The sequence below is a fragment of the Mchenga conophoros genome, linkage group LG2, assembly GCF_057382185.1.
Source record: "Mchenga conophoros isolate Kocher_MC1m ecotype Shallow Benthic linkage group LG2, M_conophoros_male_GT1.1, whole genome shotgun sequence".
In the NCBI taxonomy this organism is placed as follows: domain Eukaryota; kingdom Metazoa; phylum Chordata; class Actinopteri; order Cichliformes; family Cichlidae; genus Mchenga; species Mchenga conophoros.
In genome coordinates this window covers 31,174,676-31,194,098 of record NC_140527.1, presented here as the reverse complement: position 1 = coordinate 31,194,098, position 19,423 = coordinate 31,174,676, and the positions used below count along the sequence as shown (strand labels likewise).

Genomic DNA, 19,423 nt, shown 5'->3' with positions numbered 1-19,423 from the left:
CCTCAGATGTCTTTCTCCTATCAGGAAGCACTAAAGTATTTGCATGGCTTCCTGGTACTATAGTAGATCCTATACTCATTCTGGGTCCAACGAGCATGTACCGCTTCTCTCCTGATCTGTACTGGATGCTGTGACACAGTGTCCCATCATAATTAGTCTCTGGCAGATATTTAGAAGTATAGTCTGTGGATTTGGAGCACTGCATTGCAATCAGCACGATGATGCTGACGAGAAAAAGCACAGAAACTGCTCCCAAAGTTATCATGAGGTAAAATATGACGTTACTGTCCTCATCAGTAACTTTTGCTGCACTTTTAACATCAGAAGCTGCAAAAGCCTCTTTGGGCTCCACAAGTTTGACAATCACAGTAGCTGTTGCTGAGAGAGAAACGTTGCCGTTGTCTTTGACCAGTATGAGTAGTTTATGCTCAGCCTCGTCTGTCTCTGTGAATGAGCGAAGTGTTCTGATCTGTCCCGTATAGCGGTCCAAAGCAAAGAGACTGTGGTCAGTCACTTCCTGCAGTGAAAAGAGCAACCAGCCGTTATATCCTATATCAGCGTCATAGGCTCTGACTTTAGTCACCAAGTGTCCTGCGTTGACGTTTCGGGGAATCTCCTCCACACCTTGAGCAGAACCGTTGGAGCTGAGTGGGTACAGGATGACTGGAGCGTTGTCGTTCTGATCCAGGATGAAGACGTTGACTGTGACATTGTTGCTTAGTGACGGAGTTCCAGAATCTGAGGCAACAACTTGGAACTGAAAAGTTTTCATCGTTTCAAAGTCAAAACTTTTCAGTGCTAAAATTTCCCCATTTTCAGAGTTTATGTTTAGAAATGAAGTGAATTTATTATCTTCACTTCCGTCTCTGATAATATGATAGGAAATGCGCGCATTGTCATTCTCATCACGATCAGAGGCTTTAACAGAAAACACTGAAGCTCCTGGACTGTTCCCCTCAGTAACATAGAAAGTATATGGGCTGAGTGAAAACTCTGGACTGTTGTCATTCACATCGGACACCGTAACACTTATTGTCTTTTCAGATGATAACGGAGGCTGACCTGCGTCTTTTGCCGTTATTGTCAACTCGTATTGTGAATGTTTCTCTCTGTCCAGAGGAGATTTGGTCACTAATGAATACATTTTGTCCTGTAAAGATGGTGACAATGCAAACGGAACATCGTCACCTAAGGAACTAATGACTTTTCCATTAAGACCAGAATCCAAATCATTTACACTTATAATAGCTACTGTAGTTCCAGGTCTGGAATCTTCTGGGATTGAGCTTGAAAATGAAGTAACTTCAATCTCAGGCGCATTGTCATTCACATCAACTATCTTAATATTTACACTCTTTTGTGTTGATAGAGGAGCAAGACCTTTATCTGAAGCTTGAATATCAATTTCATATTTATCCTTCTCCTCATAGTCTATCTGCCCTTTTACAGTTATCTCACCTGTCACAGGGTTTATGTCAAAAAGCTTCAATAACCTAGGATGAACAACACTGCTAAATGAGTAAACGATATCTCCGTTTTGACTGTCATCTAAATCCGTTGCATTCACTTGGACGACTACTGTACCTACAGGAGCATTTTCATTAAGCGTAACAGAATAAACATCTTGGGAGAAAACAGGTGCGTTATCATTAATGTCCAAAACATATATTAGAATTGTCATCTCTCCAGATTTAGCAGGTTTGCCCCCATCCAGGGCCGTCAGTGCTAATGAATGGGTTCCCGCTGCTTCCCTATCCAAAGATTTCTGCACAATTAATATTGGTATTTTCCCATCTTCTCCCTTATCCTTTACTTCTAACCGAAAGTGTTCGTTTGAGCTAAGTTTATACTGCTGAATGGTAAAAGGACCGCCGTCTGGATCTCGTGCGGGCTGTAACGGTATACGTACACCGGGTAACGCAGACTCTGAAATTTCCAGCCTTTTCTCTTCCTGTGGAAAACGAGGAGAGTGGTCATTTACATCCAACACCTCCACTGCAACGTAATGTATCTCCAGCGGGTTTTCTAGTACAGTTTTCAGATTTATTAAACACGAAGTGCTCTCCGCGCACACCTCTTCTCTGTCAATCTTCCGACTCACATACAGGATACCGTCATTTGGATTTACATGGAAAAGCGGATCTACATCACTATTAACAATCCGATACTTTCTCTCTTTTAATGTGCTTTTATCTATTCCCAGATCTTTTGCGATGTTTCCTACCACAGTCCCTTCGTTAACCTCCTCCGAGACAGAATATCGCATCTGCGCCGAAGCCACAGTGCACAAAAGCACAGCAGCCATGCAGCTAAGGAAAGATCCTCTCCCACTTCGCCTCTCGTGTCTTCTTTGTTCCATGGTTACACCCTAGATCACAAGTATGTCTTCAGATAATCGATTGCTGCAACATAACGACAAAATCCAAACGTTCCTTATATGAAAATACTCATCTTCTGTCTACAATGAGGGACATAATGCCAAAGAAACACGGTAGTAAGCTCAACAACGGCCGCGAAAAAAGAAATGGAACCAAACAACCCTGGTGGGAAACTCGTGCAAGGCTTCCTGTTTGGATTACACTGACACCACGCGATCTGCGTTCTCACTGCAGGGAAAAATATTATAACAGATTTTTTCATGTTTGACAAAAAAAGTGACACAAATCTCAAAAACATCAGAAGGGTCGGCATAACATTATACAAGAAACAGTTATTACACGACAAAATAAAGTGATATGAGTCAACACGCTGCGTTAACATCAGTAAGTATAAAAAAATATTTCAGTTCAATAGAAACTCAATCAAGCGAGTCCAATAAAGAACTGCTAATGCTGTGCACTACAGTGCTGCCTGACACATGCTGAGGCTTTTGGATTGCTCAGGCTCCTTATTTCATTTATGCCAGTGTTTTAAGCAAAAGAAGGTTGGGAATAGAAGAGAAGGAAACGGAAAAGAAGAGAAAACAGTGGAGATTGTGGGAAAAAAATCCCACGTTCATCACTGTTCAAAGACAAATTGCAAAAGTTGTTTTTTGATTACTTTAAGAATAGTAAATATTCACGACCTTGTCGTCTTAAATGGTTATTTCGTTACGAAGCATGCCATTAATTTCATTCCAGACGCGCTACTAATAAAACAAATGTAAGGAAGGATTGAGACCAGGAAATGTGACGCAAATGTCTTACCTCCTCGGACGCTCTCCTCCTGTCGGGAAGCACAAGTGTATTTGCATGGCTACCCGGGACTATAGTAGATCCTATACTCATTCTGGGTCCAACTAGCATGTACCGCTTCTCCCCTGATCTGTACTGGATGCTGTGACACAGTGTCCCATCATAATTAGTCTCTGGCAGATATTTAGAAGTATAGTCTGTGGATTTGGAGCACTGCATTGCAATCAGCACCACGATGCTGACGAGAAAAAGTACAGAAACTGCTCCCAAAGTTATCATGAGGTAAAATATGACATTACTGTCCTCATCATCTTTTGCTGCACTTTTAACATCAGAAGCTGCAAAAGCCTCTTTGGGCTCCACAAGTTTGACAATCACAGTAGCTGTTGCTGAGAGAGAAACGTTGCCGTTGTCTTTGACCAGTATGAGCAATTTATGCTCAGCCTCGTCTGTCTCTGTGAATGAGCGAAGTGTTCTGATCTGTCCTGTATAGCGGTCCAAAGCAAAGAGACTGTGGTCAGTCACTTCTTGCAGTGAAAATAGCAACCAGCCGTTATATCCTATATCAGCGTCATAGGCTCTGACTTTAGTCACCAAGTGTCCTGCGTTGACGTTTCGGGGAATCTCCTCCACACCTTGAGCAGAACCGTTGGAGCTGAGTGGATACAGGATGACTGGAGCGTTGTCGTTCTGATCCAGGATGAAGACGTTGACTGTGACGTTGTTGCTTAGTGACGGAGTTCCAGAGTCTGAGGCAACAACTTGGAACTGGAAAGTTTTCAGTGTTTCAAAATCAAAACTTTTCAGCGCTAAAATTTCCCCATTTTCAGTGTTTATGTTTAGAAATGAAGTGACTTTATTATCTTCACTTCCGTCTCTGATAATATGATAGGAAATGCGCGCATTGTCATTCTCATCACGATCAGAGGCTTTAACAGAAAACACTGAAGCTCCTGGATTATTCCCCTCAGTAACATAGAACGTATATGGGCTGAGTGAAAACTCTGGACTGTTGTCATTCACATCTGACACCGTAACGCTTATTGTCTTTTCAGATGATAACGGAGGCTGACCTGCGTCTTTTGCCGTTATTGTCAACTCATATTGTGACTGTTTCTCTCTGTCCAGAGGGGATTTGGTCACTAATGAAAACATTTTGTCTTTTAAGGATGTTGATAGAATGAACGGTACATCTTCATTTACACTGCAGATCACTTTTCCATTAGGACCAGAATCCAAATCATTTACACTAATAAGAGCTACTGTAGTTCCAGGCCTGGAATCTTCTGGTATTGAGCTTGAAAATGATGTTACCTCAATCTCAGGTGCGTTATCATTCACATCAATTATCTTAATATTTACACTTTTTTCTGTGGTTAGAGGAGCCAGGCCTCTATCTGATGCCTGGATTTCTATTTCATATCCGTCCTGCTCCTCATAATCTATTAAACCTTTAACAGTTAATTGTCCTGTTAGTGAATTAATATCAATAATGCTTAATATGTTTTGATGCATACTGTTGCTAAATGAGTAAACCACATCTCCGTTCGGGCCATCATCCAAGTCTGTTGCATTTACCTGAATAATTGGTGTTCCTACCTGAACATTTTCATTTAGTGTCACTGAATAAACGTCTTTAGAAAAAATAGGCGCGTTATCATTAACATCCAAAACTTTTACGAGAATATTCATGTTACCAGATTTTGGTGGTTTACCCCCATCAAGTGCTGCCAGTATTAGTGAATGGCTTCTTGCCGTTTCCCTGTCTAAAGATTTTTGAACAACTAAAATTGGTATTTTTACGTCATCTCGTTTATCCTTAACTTCCAAACGGAAATGTTCGTTGTTGCTAATTATATATCGCTGCACGGAAAACTGACCACTGTCTCGATCCCGGGCGGCTTTCAGCTGAAATCGTGTCCCGGGCAACACTGACTCTGAAATCTCCAGTGTAGCACTATTTTCCGAAAAAGTAGGTGAATGGTCATTTACATCCAAAACTTCCACTTCAACATAGTGGACCTCCAGTGGGGTTTCTAGCACTGTTTTCACATTTATCACACACGCACTGCTCTGCACGCACACCTCTTCTCTGTCAATCTTCCGACTCACATACAGAACGCCATCGTTTGGATTCACGAAGAAAAGGGGATCATCGTTACTTGAAACAATCCGATACTTCCGGTCTTTCAACGTGTTTTTATCTAATCCCAGATCTCTTGCTATGTTTCCAACTATAGTTCCTTCTTTAACTTCTTCAGAGATCGAATATCGTAATTGCGCTGAGGCTAGAGTCCACAAAAGCACAGCAGCTACACATCCTACCAGACATCCTCTCCTCATTTCCGACTGGCGTTTTCTTTGTTCCATGGTTCTATCCAAAATCACCAGTAATCCATCACAAATAGTTTTTTGACCTTTAAAAAAAAGACTCCAGGGGTTACCTGATTACAAATACTCCCTTTCTAAACAGGTAAAATGAGGCAAACGCAGACTAGAATAAGAACAGAAAAACTGCGGTAATGTGTTACTGAGGCTGGTGTGAGGAGGACGGATTACAAAGCTATGACGACAATATATTGAGCTGCTGATTTTTGTTATCGCACTGACACCATGCGAGCAGGTGTCTCACAGCAGAGAATTCGTCCAGTTTTTATCATATCTGTTTAATGCAAAATTGTTTTATACTTTGCTACAACTCATACTGTCAAGCCACAAGAAAAGATAAAGACGTGGTGTCCAGAGTCAATAAGAGATCTCAATGATTCCCCTAATAAAAAACAAAACAAAAAACAAAAACACGGCCTTTCAGACAATGATCTAACGTTATTTTCTAAAGCCAAAACAATACGTTAAATGATCTACAAACTGTACGTTTGTCTTTTTGTACTTGTAATATTCGAGGAACAGAGAAAGTGTGGGAATTCTTTTCAGCACCATGGACAGCAATTACAAACCACAAGGAAAGCTACGGCCCATTAAGCTGGTTGCATAAGGATTGATATTTACATATATTAGATAAACATAAGTATATTATAAACTGCTAAGTGTCAGGTTAAGAAGCTTCAAAATATGACAAACGTGGAAAAATGTTTTAGGACATAAAATACTGCATATGTTGCCAGAAACACATTAGGGTTTTTTGTAAGAGGTCTGGTTATGAATACGTAAGATTTCTTAAGCCATCATAAATTCATGAATAGAAATATGCTTATTTCGCAAAATAAAATAAAAACTTTTAATATCTCTTACCTCTCCAGATGTCCTTCTCCTGTCAGGCAGCACTAGAGTATTTGCATGACTGCCCGGAACTATAGTAGATCCTATGCTCATTCTGGGTCCAACTAGCATGTACCGCTTCTCTCCTGATCTGTACTGGATGCTGTGACACAGTGTCCCATCATAATTAGTCTCTGGCAGATATTTAGAAGTATAGTCTGTGGATTTGGAGCACTGCATTGCAATCAGCACGATGATACTGACGAGAAAAAGCACAGAAACTGCTCCCAAAGTTGTCATGAGGTAAAATATGACGTTACTGTCCTCATCATCTTTTGCTGTACTTTTAACATCAGAAGCTGCAAAAGCCTCTTTGGGCTCCACAAGTTTGACAATCACAGTAGCTGTTGCTGAGAGAGAAACGTTGCCGTTGTCTTTGACCAGTATGAGCAGTTTATGCTCAGCCTCGTCTGTCTCTGTGAATGAGCGAAGTGTTCTGATCTGTCCCGTATAGCGGTCCAAAGCAAAGAGACTGTGGTCAGTAACTTCTTGCAGTGAAAAGAGCAACCAGCCGTTATATCCTATATCAGCGTCATAGGCTCTGACTTTAGTCACCAAGTGTCCTGCGTTGACGTTTCGGGGAATCTCCTCCACACCTTGAGCAGAACCGTTGGAGCTGAGTGGATACAGGATGACTGGAGCGTTGTCGTTCTGATCCAGGATGAAGACGTTGACTGTGACATTGTTGCTTAGTGACGGAGTTCCAGAATCTGAGGCAACAACTTGGAACTGGAAAGTTTTCATCGTTTCAAAATCAAAACTTTTCAGCGCTAAAACGTCGCCATTTTCAGTGTTTATGTTTAGAAATGAAGTGACTTTATTATCTTCACTTCCATCTCTGATAATATGATAGGAAATGCGCGCATTGTCATTCTCATCACGATCAGAGGCTTTAACCGAAAACACTGAAGCTCCTGGATTATTCCCCTCAGTAACATAGAAAGTATATGGGCCGAGTGAAAACTCTGGACTGTTGTCATTCACATCTGACACCGTAACGCTTATTGTCTTTTCAGATGATAACTGTGGCTGACCTGCGTCTTTTGCTGTTATTGTCAACTCGTATTGTGACTGTTTCTCTCTGTCCAGAGGGGATTTGGTCACTAATGAAAACATTTTGTCTTTTAAGGATGTTGATAGAATGAACGGTACATCTTCATTTACACTGCAGATCACTTTTCCATTAAGACCAGAATCCAAATCATTTACACTAATAAGAGCTACTGTAGTTCCAGGCCTGGAATCTTCAGGGATGGAATTTGAAAACGAAGTAACCTCAATCTCAGGTGCGTTATCATTCACATCAACTATTTTGATTATGACGCTTTTTTCTGTGGTAAGAGGAGCGAAACCTTTATCTGATGCCTGGATTTCTATTTCATATTTGTCCCTTTCTTCGTAATCTATTAAATTTTTAACCGTTATTTCCCCTGTCATTGAATCAATGTCAAATAGATTTAATATATTTTGATTCATACTGTTGCTAAATGAGTAAACTATCTCTCCATTAGGCCCATCATCCAAATCCGTTGCATTTACTTGTACGACTATTGTGCCGAGGGGAATATTTTCACTGAGTGTAAAAGAATAATCATGTTTAGGGAAAGCAGGTGCGTTATCATTAATATCCAAAACATTTACCAGGATATTCATGTCACCTGATTTCGGAGGTTTGCCCCCATCCAGGGCCTTCAGTATTAGTGAATGGCTTCCTGCTATTTCTCTGTCTAAAGATTTTTGAACAACTAAAATAGGTATTTTACCATCGTCTCCTTTATCCTTAACTTCCAAACGGAAATGGTCGTTGTTGCTAAGTTTATACTGCTGCACGGAAAACTGACCAATGTCTCGATCAAGCGCAGCTTTCAGCTGGATTCGTGCTCCGGGCAACACTGACTCTGAAATCTCCAATTTCTTGTCTTTTTCGTGGAAAATGGGCTCATGGTCATTTATATCTACAACCTCCACTTCCACATAATGGACCTCCAGCGGGTTTTCTAGCACTGTTTTCACATTTATTACACACGCACTGCTCTGCGCACAAACCTCCTCTCTGTCAATCTTTCTGCTCACATACAGACCACCATCGTTTGGATTCACGTAGAAAAGGGGATCCGCAGTACTTGAAACAATTCGATACTTCCGGTCTTTCAACGTGTTTTTATCTAATCCCAGATCTCTTGCTATGTTTCCAACCATAGTTCCGTCTTCAACTTCTTCAGAGATCGAATACCTTAATTGCGCCGAGGCTACAGTCCACAAAAGCACAACAGCTACACATCCAAACAGATATCCTCTCGCTATTTCTCGTTCACGTTTTCTTTGTTCCATGGTCTTGTCCTTAATGTTCAAAGATCTATCACAGAAAACATCGCGACGTCGTGATAGAACACAGTGTTTTTCACTACTGTAAACAATCCTGTTCTTAAGAAAATAGGAATAAAATGATCGCAGTTACAGGGAAGAATGAGAACAGAAGAGAATGCGGTAACGTCGAAGTGAGAGCCTTATCAGGAGGAGGAACCACATTACAATGAGACAACGTCACACACTGCTGACTTGTGATATTGTACTGACACCATGCGACCAAGTGTTTCTCTTCGGTGAAACGAAGTATTAGCGTACCAGCTGAATGGTACACTGTTCTGTATCTGCCTGTAAATCTGTGACCAAACGCGATCGATAGTTGAAAAGAGACAAGCCTTCACCTTCAATCACACGCTACTGTGGCTGAGGCTATTCCTTCTTGTGTGCTTAAATTATGAGTCCAAACATCTAAAACATACACACAGTAACGACAAACTATTAATCCTGACTTTGCTTCCATTATACTGACACCACATGACCAAAAGTCTAACTGCAGACAACACACTAGTAATGCATTAGTTAAAAATAAGTAAAATGAGTACCCTGGGGTAATACCAACCCAATGCTTCTTTTGTTGTATTCTCATCATGTAGGAATATTAAATGTTTACTCTGTATCGTTACAATTGTTGCAAAGAACAAGTTAAGATTCCTGGTTCGTTATATGAGTTACAACTACACATACTTGAAACAGGATTTTCAACACCATGTAAAGCGATAGTCAGAAACTTCACCTTGGTCCAGTTGAGTTATGCGTTGTTATCGTTCATATTTTTTATAAAGAAGAAAAACGTAAAAACACCCCTAATTAAAATACTGTTTTTTAAATCTGTTTTAGTTCCTTAATCTGTCTTTGCAGCTGGATGTTTTTTAAAAGTTGTTTGACTTTAGAATGGCATTTAATATATTAAATATACTCTATGTCTAAAATGACTTGTCTCGTATTTTAAAGAAAAGCCTAACTCATTTCATTTTATACTGACACAGAGAGAGAAGAATAATTCTTACGAATAAAATCTTGGCAGATGTTCTTGGATATCGCTCAAGTTGTTTCCATAAGTATTAGTTGTAAACACAAATTTCCACAAACTATAATCAGTGCATGAATGCGAATGTACTGTGCATTTATTTAATTGGAAAATGTTGAATATTCCTTACCTCTTCAGATGTGCGTCTCCTATCAGGAAGCACTAGTGTATTTGCATGACTGCCCGGAACTATAGTAGATCCTATACTCATTCTGGGTCCAACTAGCATGTACCGCTTCTCTCCTGATCTGTACTGGATGCTGTGACACAGTGTCCCATCATAATTAGTCTCTGGCAAATATTTAGAAGTATAGTCTGTGGATTTGGAGCATTGCATTGCAATCAGCACGATGATGCTGACGAGAAAAAGTACAGAAACTGCGCCCAAAGTTATCATGAGGTAAAATATGACGTTACTGTCCTCATCATCTTTTGTCGCACTTTTAACATCAGAAGCTGCAAAAGCCTCTTTGGGCTCCACAAGTTTGACAATCACAGTAGCTGTTGCTGAGAGAGAAACGTTGCCGTTGTCTTTGACCAGTATTACCAGTTTATGCTCAGCGTCGTCTGTCTCTGTGAATGAGCGAAGTGTTCTGATCTGTCCTGTATAGCGGTCCAACGCAAAGAGACTATGGTCAGTCACTTCTTGCAGTGAAAATAGCAACCAGCCGTTATATCCTATATCAGCGTCATAGGCTCTGACTTTAGTCACCAAGTGTCCTGCGTTGACGTTTCGGGGAATCTCCTCCACACCTTGAGCAGAACCGTTGGAGCTGAGTGGATACAGGATGACTGGAGCGTTGTCGTTCTGATCCAGGATGAAGACGTTGACTGTGACGTTGTTGCTTAGTGACGGAGTTCCAGAGTCTGAGGCAACAACTTGGAACTGGAAAGTTTTCAGCGATTCAAAGTCAAAACTTTTCAGCGCTAAAATTTCCCCATTTTCAGAGTTTATGTTTAGAAATGAAGTGACTTTATTATCTTCACTTCCGTCTCTGATAATATGATACGAAATGCGCGCATTGTCATTCTCATCACGATCAGAGGCATTAACAGAAAACACTGAAGCTCCTGGACTGTTCCCCTCAGTAACATAGAAAGTATATGGGCTGAGTGAAAACTCTGGACGGTTGTCATTCACATCTGACACCGTAACGCTTATTGTCTTTTCAGATGATAACGGAGGCTGACCTGCGTCTTTTGCTGTTATTGTCAACTCATATTGTGACTGTTTTTCCCTGTCCAGAGGGGATTTGGTCACTAATGAAAACATCTTATCCTGTAAAGATGGTGATAAAGCAAACGGAACATCCTCACCTACGAAACAAATAACTTTTCCATTAAGACCAGAATCCAAGTCGTTTACACTAATAAGAGCTACTGTAGTTCCAGGTCTGGAATCTTCTGGGATTGAGCTTGAAAATGATGTTACCTCAATCTCAGGTGCGTTATCATTCAAGTCAACAATCTTTATTTTTACGCTCTTTTCTGTAGTTAGAGGAGCCATACCTTTATCTGACGCCTGGATTTCTATTTCGTATTTTTCCCTCTCCTCATAGTTTATCAACCCTTTAACGCTTAACTCTCCTGTTAATGGACTGATAGCAAAGAAATTTAAATCTTTTTGATTTATACTCTTACCAAATGAATAAACTACATCTCCGTTTGGTCCATCATCTAAGTCTATTGCATTTACTTGTATGACTATTGTACCAAGTGGTGTATTTTCATTGAGCGTAACAGAATAATCATCTTTAGAGAAAGCAGGAGCGTTATCATTAACATCAAGAACATTTACCAGAATATTCATTTCGCTTGATTTCGGAGGTTTACCCCCATCCAGCGCCGTCAGTGATAATACATGGCTCCCTGCAGCTTCCCTGTCTAAGGATTTTTGAACAACTAAAATAGGTATTTTTCCATCATCTCCTTTATCCTTAATTTCCAACCGGAAGTGATCGTTGTTGCTAAGTTTATACTGCTGCACGGAAAACTGTCCACTGTCTTGGTCACGTGCTGCTTTCAGCTGAAATCGTGTCCCGGGTAATACTGACTCTGAAATCTCAAGGGTTGTCTGGTTGTCTTGGAAGCTGGGTGAATGATCATTTATATCCAGCACTTCTACTCTAGCATAATGGACCTCCAGTGGGTTTTCTAGTACAGTTTTAACATTTATTACACACGCACTGCTCTGCGCACACACTTCCTCTCTGTCAATCTTTCTGCTCACATACAGAACACCATCGTTTGGATTCACATAGAACAGGGGATCCGCATTACTTGAAACAATCCGATACTTCCGGTCTTTCAACGTGTTTTTATCTAATCCCAGATCTCTTGCTATGTTTCCAACCACAGTTCCTTCGTTAACCTCCTCGGAGATCGAGTATCGCAACTGCGCTGATGCTACAGTCCACAAAAGCACAGCAAATACGTATCCGACCAGATATCCTCTCCTCATTTCCGACTGGCGTTTTCTTTGTTCCATGATGAAAACGAAAATTTTCAATAATCCATCACAATGACTATAAATCTGTTGGAAATGCAAAAAAAGAACAACCTCGTTCTTGCAAACACTCCTGTGATATTTGTACATGCAAAACCTGGTGTAAACCCAGAGAACAATCCGCGAAACGATGCTCCCCTTGTCGATGTGAAATAGCTAAGGGGTGGAACCAAAAAGCAGTAAGGACAAGCTTGTGGGTGGAAGGTTTTCTATATCGCACTGACACCATGCGAGTTTTATTCTCATTACAGAAAATTGGCTTCATATTGGATTATTAGAGCAGTATGATCGGTTTATGAAAAGCGAAGAAGAGATTTAGTGTCCATCAGAAGATTACAAATCCAACACAAATTAAAAAATATATAATCTCTTTATTTCACGCAGAACCAGCGAGTATTTTAAATTTGTATTGTTGTTATCTCACGAGTTAAGCAAATCGTGTCACTGCAGAATTACCTTGAAACGAAGCAAGGCACTTTTCAGCACCAAGGATAGTTATTTAGTTTGCAAATTGCTTTCACTGAGTGAGTCCCGCACATTTTTGTATCTCATTAATTGACTGGTAGCTAAAAACACTCACTTGTCTGAAATAAATCAACCTTGATTTGTTGCTCAATAATTTCAGAATAACAAGGTATTATAATAATGTCCAATGAGACACTTTAAAATATCACAGCTGCTCTGATCGAGGTGAGGGAGATGAAAAGGATGCATTTTTGTATGACTAGTGATTAAAATGAAAAGTACAACTTAGGGGAAGAACGTTATATTTTAAGGTATGCCTTACCTCAGATGTTCTCCTCCTGTCAGGAAGCACGAGTGTATTCGCATGACTCCCAGGTACTATAGTAGATCCTATACTCATTCTGGGTCCAACTAGCATGTACCGCTTCTCTCCTGATCTGTACTGGATGCTGTGACACAGTGTCCCATCATAATTAGTCTCTGGCAGATATTTAGAAGTATAGTCTGTGGATTTGGAGCACTGCATTGCAATCAGCACGATGATGCTGACGAGAAAAAGTACAGAAACTGCGCCCAAAGTTACCATGAGGTAAAATATGACATTACTGTCCTCATCATCTTTTGTCGCACTTTTAACATCAGAAGCTGCAAAAGCCTCTTTGGGCTCCACAAGTTTGACAGTCACAGTAGCTGTTGCTGAGAGAGAAACGTTGCCGTTGTCTTTGACCAGTATGATCAGTTTTTGCTCAGCCTCGTCTGTCTCTGTGAATGAGCGAAGTGTTCTGATCTGTCCTGTATAGCGGTCCAAAGCAAAGAGACTGTGGTCAGTAACTTCCTGCAGTGAAAAGAGCAACCAGCCGTTATATCCTATATCAGCGTCATAGGCTCTGACTTTAGTCACCAAGTGTCCTGCGTTGACGTTTCGAGGAATCTCCTCCACACCTTGAGCAGAGCCGTTGGAGCTGAGTGGATACAGGATGACTGGAGCGTTGTCGTTCTGATCCAGGATGAAGACGCTGACTGTGACGTTGTTGCTTAGTGACGGAGTTCCCGAATCTGAGGCAACAACTTGGAACTGGAAAGTTTTCAGCGTTTCAAAGTCAAAACTTTTCAGCGCTAAAATCTCCCCATTATCCGAGTTTATATTTAGAAATGAACTGATTTTATTATCTTCACTTCCGTCTCTGATGATATGATAGGAAACGCGTGCACAGTCATTTTCATCACGATCAGAGGCTTTCACCGCAAATACGGAGGCTCCTGGACTGTTATTCTCTGTGATATAAAACGTGTAAGGACTTGTTGAAAACTCTGGACTGTTGTCGTTTACATCTGATATAACCACGCTTATAGTCTTTTCAGTTAAATGGGGAGGTTCACCTGAGTCCTTTGCAATAATCGTGACATCATATTGAGAAGTAATTTCTCTGTCTAACTGGGAGATGGTAACTATAGCGTACATATTTTCCTGTAATGATGGAGATAACGTAAACGGGACTCCTTGTTTGATTGAGCAAATGACCTTACCATTGATTCCAGAGTCTAAATCGGTGACACTAATGAGGGCCACTGTAGTTCCTATCTTTGAATCTTCCTTGATAGAACTAGAAAATGATGTCACTTCTATCTCAGGTGCATTGTCATTCACGTCAGCAACGGTTATCACGACACTCTTGCCAGTTTTTAATGGAACATGTGCCTTATCAGATGCCTGAATATCAATTTCATAACTTGTACTTTTCTCGAAATCTAACTTACCTGTTACATGAATTTCGCCAGTGTTTGCATCTATACTAAAAAGCTCCATTATTTTTGGATCGACTTCGTTACCGAATGAATATATTATTTCACCGTTTGCTCCCTGGTCCAAATCTGTTGCATTCACTTGAATGACGACAGTACCAGTGGGGATGTTTTCTTTAAGTGTAGCAGAATACAGCTCTTTGGTGAACACTGGGGAATTGTCATTAATATCAAGTACATCCACAGTGATTTCTATATCGCCTGATTTCGCCGGTTTCCCTCCATCAACGGCTGTTAAACGTAACTTGTGCTTCTCGTTTGTTTCTCTGTCTAACTGCTTCTGCAGAACTAAGAATGGTATTTTCTGGTCTTTGCCACGGTCATTTACTTCTACTCTAAAATATTCATTATGACTTAGTTTATATTGCTGAATTGCGAATTGGCCCACATCGGGGTCACGCGCGGCCTGTAGCTGAAATCTCGCTCCTGGTAGAGCCGACTCGGAAATTTCAAGCCTTTTCTCTTTCTCTGGAAAAACGGGAGAATGATCATTTATGTCTAGTATTTCCACTGCCACATAGTGAATCTCTAGTGGGTTTTCTAGCACGGTTTTTAGGTTGATGGTGCATGCACTGCTTCGTTCGCACACCTCTTCCCTGTCTATCCTTCTTTTCACATACAGGATGCCATCGTTTTGATTCACCTGGAACAGTGATTCCGTTGAGCCTGTTACAATGCGGTATCCTCTGCCTTTGAGTGCACTCTTATCAAGCCCCAAATCCTTAGCTATATTTCCCACGATGGTTCCATCTTGAACCTCCTCGGATATGGAATATCTGATCTGTGCAAAAGCTCCGCTACATAAAATAACCAAAACAATTATGAAGACGAACCAACACCGCCGGTCCTTCCGTGCTTTGCCTTCCCTTTGTTCCATGACAAAGATGACTGAAAATAGTCCATAAAATCCCTGCTTGCAAAGCCAGCCAGTGTCCGATGATCCTGTATGTTAACCAGGATCTGTTTTGGGGGAATGCTCTGAAAATAAAGCACACTCGTTGCCGTGAATCACGATCTTACCTTGAAATTTGCTATTTGAGAGAAAAATAGCATATCGGCTCGGTTGAAATACCACTCGTGACGTAAGGTACTGCCAAATACAGAGAACCACTGAACTACACTGACATCAAGCGTTAGGTTTTGTTATTTACACAGACTACAGTTAAAAAAAAAAAGAAAAAAATTAAAATCCCCCAGATGAGTTATATTCTCACGCTGACGTAAACAGGTCTTTATTGACCTATAGGACCGGATTTTGCACAAAGCCCAACTCTGGACACTCGAATACATTTGAAAATATACAAGTACAAAGTACTTGTATAAGTACAACACGTATACATTATGTGTTGTGCTTTACTGTAACTGTGTAGTTAGCATATACTAAGTAGAAAACATCAGCAAAAAATACCACACAAATAACCTTACCAAAAACCCACAAGTGGAAGAGGAAAACGGTTTTCAGTGTTTACTAATGCCCGACATTTGTGACACTAGTAACAAATCAGCACCATGGAGAGTGAACACAGAGTACTGGTAAAAGTATTACTCTTGTTAAATATAATAAAAATTAAACTAAAAACGCTTTAAATGAAATCAAATTCTCCCATATACCATTCAAAAAACTCATTAAGCCACTGTTAGCTAATATAAAATAACCCTACCTCTTCAGGTGTCCGTCTCCTATCAGGAAGCACGAGTGTATTTCCATGGCTGCCCGGAACTATAGTAGATCCTATACTCATTCTGGGTCCAACTAGCATGTACCGCTTCTCTCCTGATCTGTACTGGATGCTGTGACACAGTGTCCCATCATAATTAGCCTCTGGCAGATATTTAGAAGTATAGTCTGTGGATTTGGAGCACTGCATTGCAATCAGAACGATGATGCTGACGAGAAAAAGTACAGAAACTGCGCCCAAAGTTATCATGAGGTAAAATATGACATTACTGTCCTCATCATCTTTTGCTGGACTTTTAACATCAGAAGCTGCAAAAGCCTCTTTGGGCTCCACAAGTTTGACAATCACAGTAGCTGTTGCTGAGAGAGAAACGTTGCCGTTGTCTTTGACCAGTATGAGCAGTTTATGCTCAGCCTCGTCTGTCTCTGTGAATGAGCGAAGTGTTCTGATCTGTCCTGTATAGCGGTCCAAAGCAAAGAGACTGTGGTCAGTCACTTCCTGCAGTGAAAAGAGCAACCAGCCGTTATATCCTATATCAGCGTCATAGGCTCTGACTTTAGTCACCAAGTGCCCTGCGTTGACGTTTCGGGGAATCTCCTCCACACCTTGAGCAGAGCCGTTGGAGCTGAGTGGATACAGGATGACTGGAGCGTTGTCGTTCTGATCCAGGATGAAGACGTTGACTGTGACATTGTTGCTTAGTAATGGAGTTCCAAAATCTGACGCAACAACTTGGAACTGGAAAGTTTTCAGTGTTTCAAAGTCAAAACTTTTCAGTGCCACAATTTCTCCATTTTCAGAATTAATATTTAGAAAAGAGGTGAGCGTATTTTCTCCCCCCCTTTCTCTTAAGATAAGATATGAAATAAGAGCATTACTTCCCTCATCATTGTCTCGGGCTGCCATTGAGAAGATCGACGCCCCTGGGCTATTATTCTCAGTTATGTAGAAAGTATATGGATTCTGTAAGAACTCAGGGCTGTTGTCATTCACATCTGAAATAACAATATTTATACTTTTCTCCGATGATAAGGAAGGTTTGCCTGCGTCTTTAGCAACTATCAGGACATTATACTGGGATTGTTGTTCTCTGTCTAAAACCTGTTTCGTTACTAGAGAATACATGTTACTTTGTAAAGAAGGTGCGAGCAAAAAGGGAGCATCTTTGCTTACATAACATACTACTTTTCCATTCAAATCAGAATCGGAGTCTTTGACACTAATTAACGCCACTGTGGTTCCTGGTTTTGAATTTTCAGGGAGTGCATGAGAAAAAGATGTCACTTCAATCTCTGGTGCATTATCATTTACGTCAATTATATTAATAATGACGATTTTGTCTGTTGTCATTGTAGCTGCTCCTTTGTCGGATGCTTGAATGTCGATTTCATACCTGCCGCTTTCTTCAAAGTCTATGTGTCCCGCCACTATGATTTCTCCAGTAACCGGATTTAAGTCAAAACGTTCACGTACCCGTGCTTCCACGTCATTTCCAAATGAATACACAACCTCACCATTTAATCCTTCATCCAGGTCTGTTGCATTAACTTGAATCACAGTCGTACCAAAAGGAGAATTTTCTTTGAGGTGCGCACTATATGCCTCCTTACTGAAAACAGGAGGGTTGTCATTAACATCGGAAACATTAACAATTATTGTCATGTTACCAGATCTTGGAGGTTTACCTCCATCAAAGGCTGTCAGAAGCAACACATGAGTTTTAACAGATTCTCTATCAAGTGATTTTTGAAGGACTAAACTCGGTGTTTTACGGTCTTCGCCCCGGTCTTTCACTTCTAAACGGAAATGTTCATTGTGACTCAGCTTGTACTGCTGGACAGACAGCGAACCACTATCAGCATCACGGGCTGCTTGTAACTGAAATCGTGCTCCTGGTAGTGCAGATTCAGAAATTTCCAACGTATTTTCTTTTTCAGGAAAGATCGGTGCGTGGTCGTTTACATCCAGAATCTCCACTGCCACGTAGTGCACCTCGAGTGGATTTTCTAACACTGTTTTTAGGTCGATAACACACATCTTGTTTCGGTCACACACTTCCTCTCTGTCGATTTTTCGGTTCACATACAAGATCCCATTATCTGTGTTTACTCGGAAAGGAGGCTCTGCTGAGCCGGAGACAATGCGGTACCCCCTCTCTTTCAGTGTAGCCTTATCGAGACCTAAATCCTTCGCGATATTTCCAACAGCAGTTCCTTCTGTATTTTCCTCTGAAATTGAATATCTAAATTGTCCCAAAGCGGTCTTCCAGACCAGAACCAAAACCAAAATGTATACAATCCATATTCTCCTCGTTCTCCACGTTAGGCATCGCCTTTGTTCCATGGCGTAAAGATGAAACAGCGAAATGAAGCAACTTTCAAATCGCTACACTCATACACTCAAATAGGATTGTTCCGCCACACCCGTTATTACAATCTGACAGTTTTTCAGAATAAAAATTCTTAGCGATTAAATTGTCTCTAGTCCTTCACACACAGAAACGTCCTCCATTCGACTGTTTTAAAGGAAGGGGATGGCTCTTGTGTATATAATTGTAACCTTGTGGAAGCATTATTTGTCTTTACACTGACACCAAGTGACAAACAATCACACTGCAGACTTCAAAAAGAAGCATGCTTCAGAAACAGCAAACTTGTCGAGATAATAAATGTTGTAACCAAATTTAGAAAAAAAAGAAAAGAAAAACATTCAGCCTACTCCACTTTCACCATTCTAAAACAAAAGTAAGCAAAACCGTTCTATCCAAATTTCTTTTGACATTACTCCATGCATGTGCTGTTGCTGTTCATGATTACGCTGCCTGTTGTTGTAATGCAATTCCAGTCAGAGGGACACGAACTTGCCACAGAAAATTTCAGCACCGCGGAAAGCGACAATGTAAAAGGTAAACTTCCAGACAAATACGAAACAAATACAAATCCGACTGAAATACCAGGAGTATTTACACTGGCATATTTAGAGGGTAATAAAACGGACAGATAAGCTGAAGCTGTGAAGCTAACGAGTCTAGGATCCTCATGTATGCTAATGCTAGCTACAACATAGCAGCAATATAAGTGATGTACATAAAGGACCTATAATCATGACCCATTGTTCCAATATT

General features: G+C 40.7%; 2 protein-coding genes across 21 annotated transcripts in view; both read right to left on the bottom strand.

The window, feature by feature from the left end:
• The window catches only part of LOC146582296 (protocadherin alpha-8-like), a 35,841-nt gene extending 19,624 nt beyond the window's left edge, over window positions 1–16,217 (bottom strand). Inside the window, exon 1 of the mRNA XM_085295160.1 lies at window positions 13,140–16,217. Coding sequence (XP_085151286.1) covers window positions 13,140–15,497 — 2,358 coding nt within the window. The 5' untranslated portion in view covers window positions 15,498–16,217. The remainder of the gene's footprint in view (window positions 1–13,139) is intronic.
• The window catches only part of LOC146582295 (protocadherin alpha-C2-like), a 213,204-nt gene that overhangs the window by 144,844 nt on the left and 48,937 nt on the right, over window positions 1–19,423 (bottom strand). Inside the window, exon 1 of one of the 20 annotated variants that reach the window (XM_085294366.1) lies at window positions 16,282–19,037. The exons of 15 other annotated variants lie outside the window; for them this stretch is intronic. In XM_085294366.1, the coding sequence (XP_085150492.1) occupies window positions 16,282–18,642 (2,361 nt within the window). In that variant the 5' untranslated portion in view covers window positions 18,643–19,037. Of the gene's footprint in view, window position 1; window positions 3,145–3,185; window positions 5,948–6,425; window positions 8,893–9,976; window positions 12,445–16,281; window positions 19,038–19,423 lie in introns of those variants that run through there. 4 more of the 20 variants (XM_085294156.1, XM_085294447.1, XM_085294440.1 and 1 more) reach the window with 4 other exon arrangements.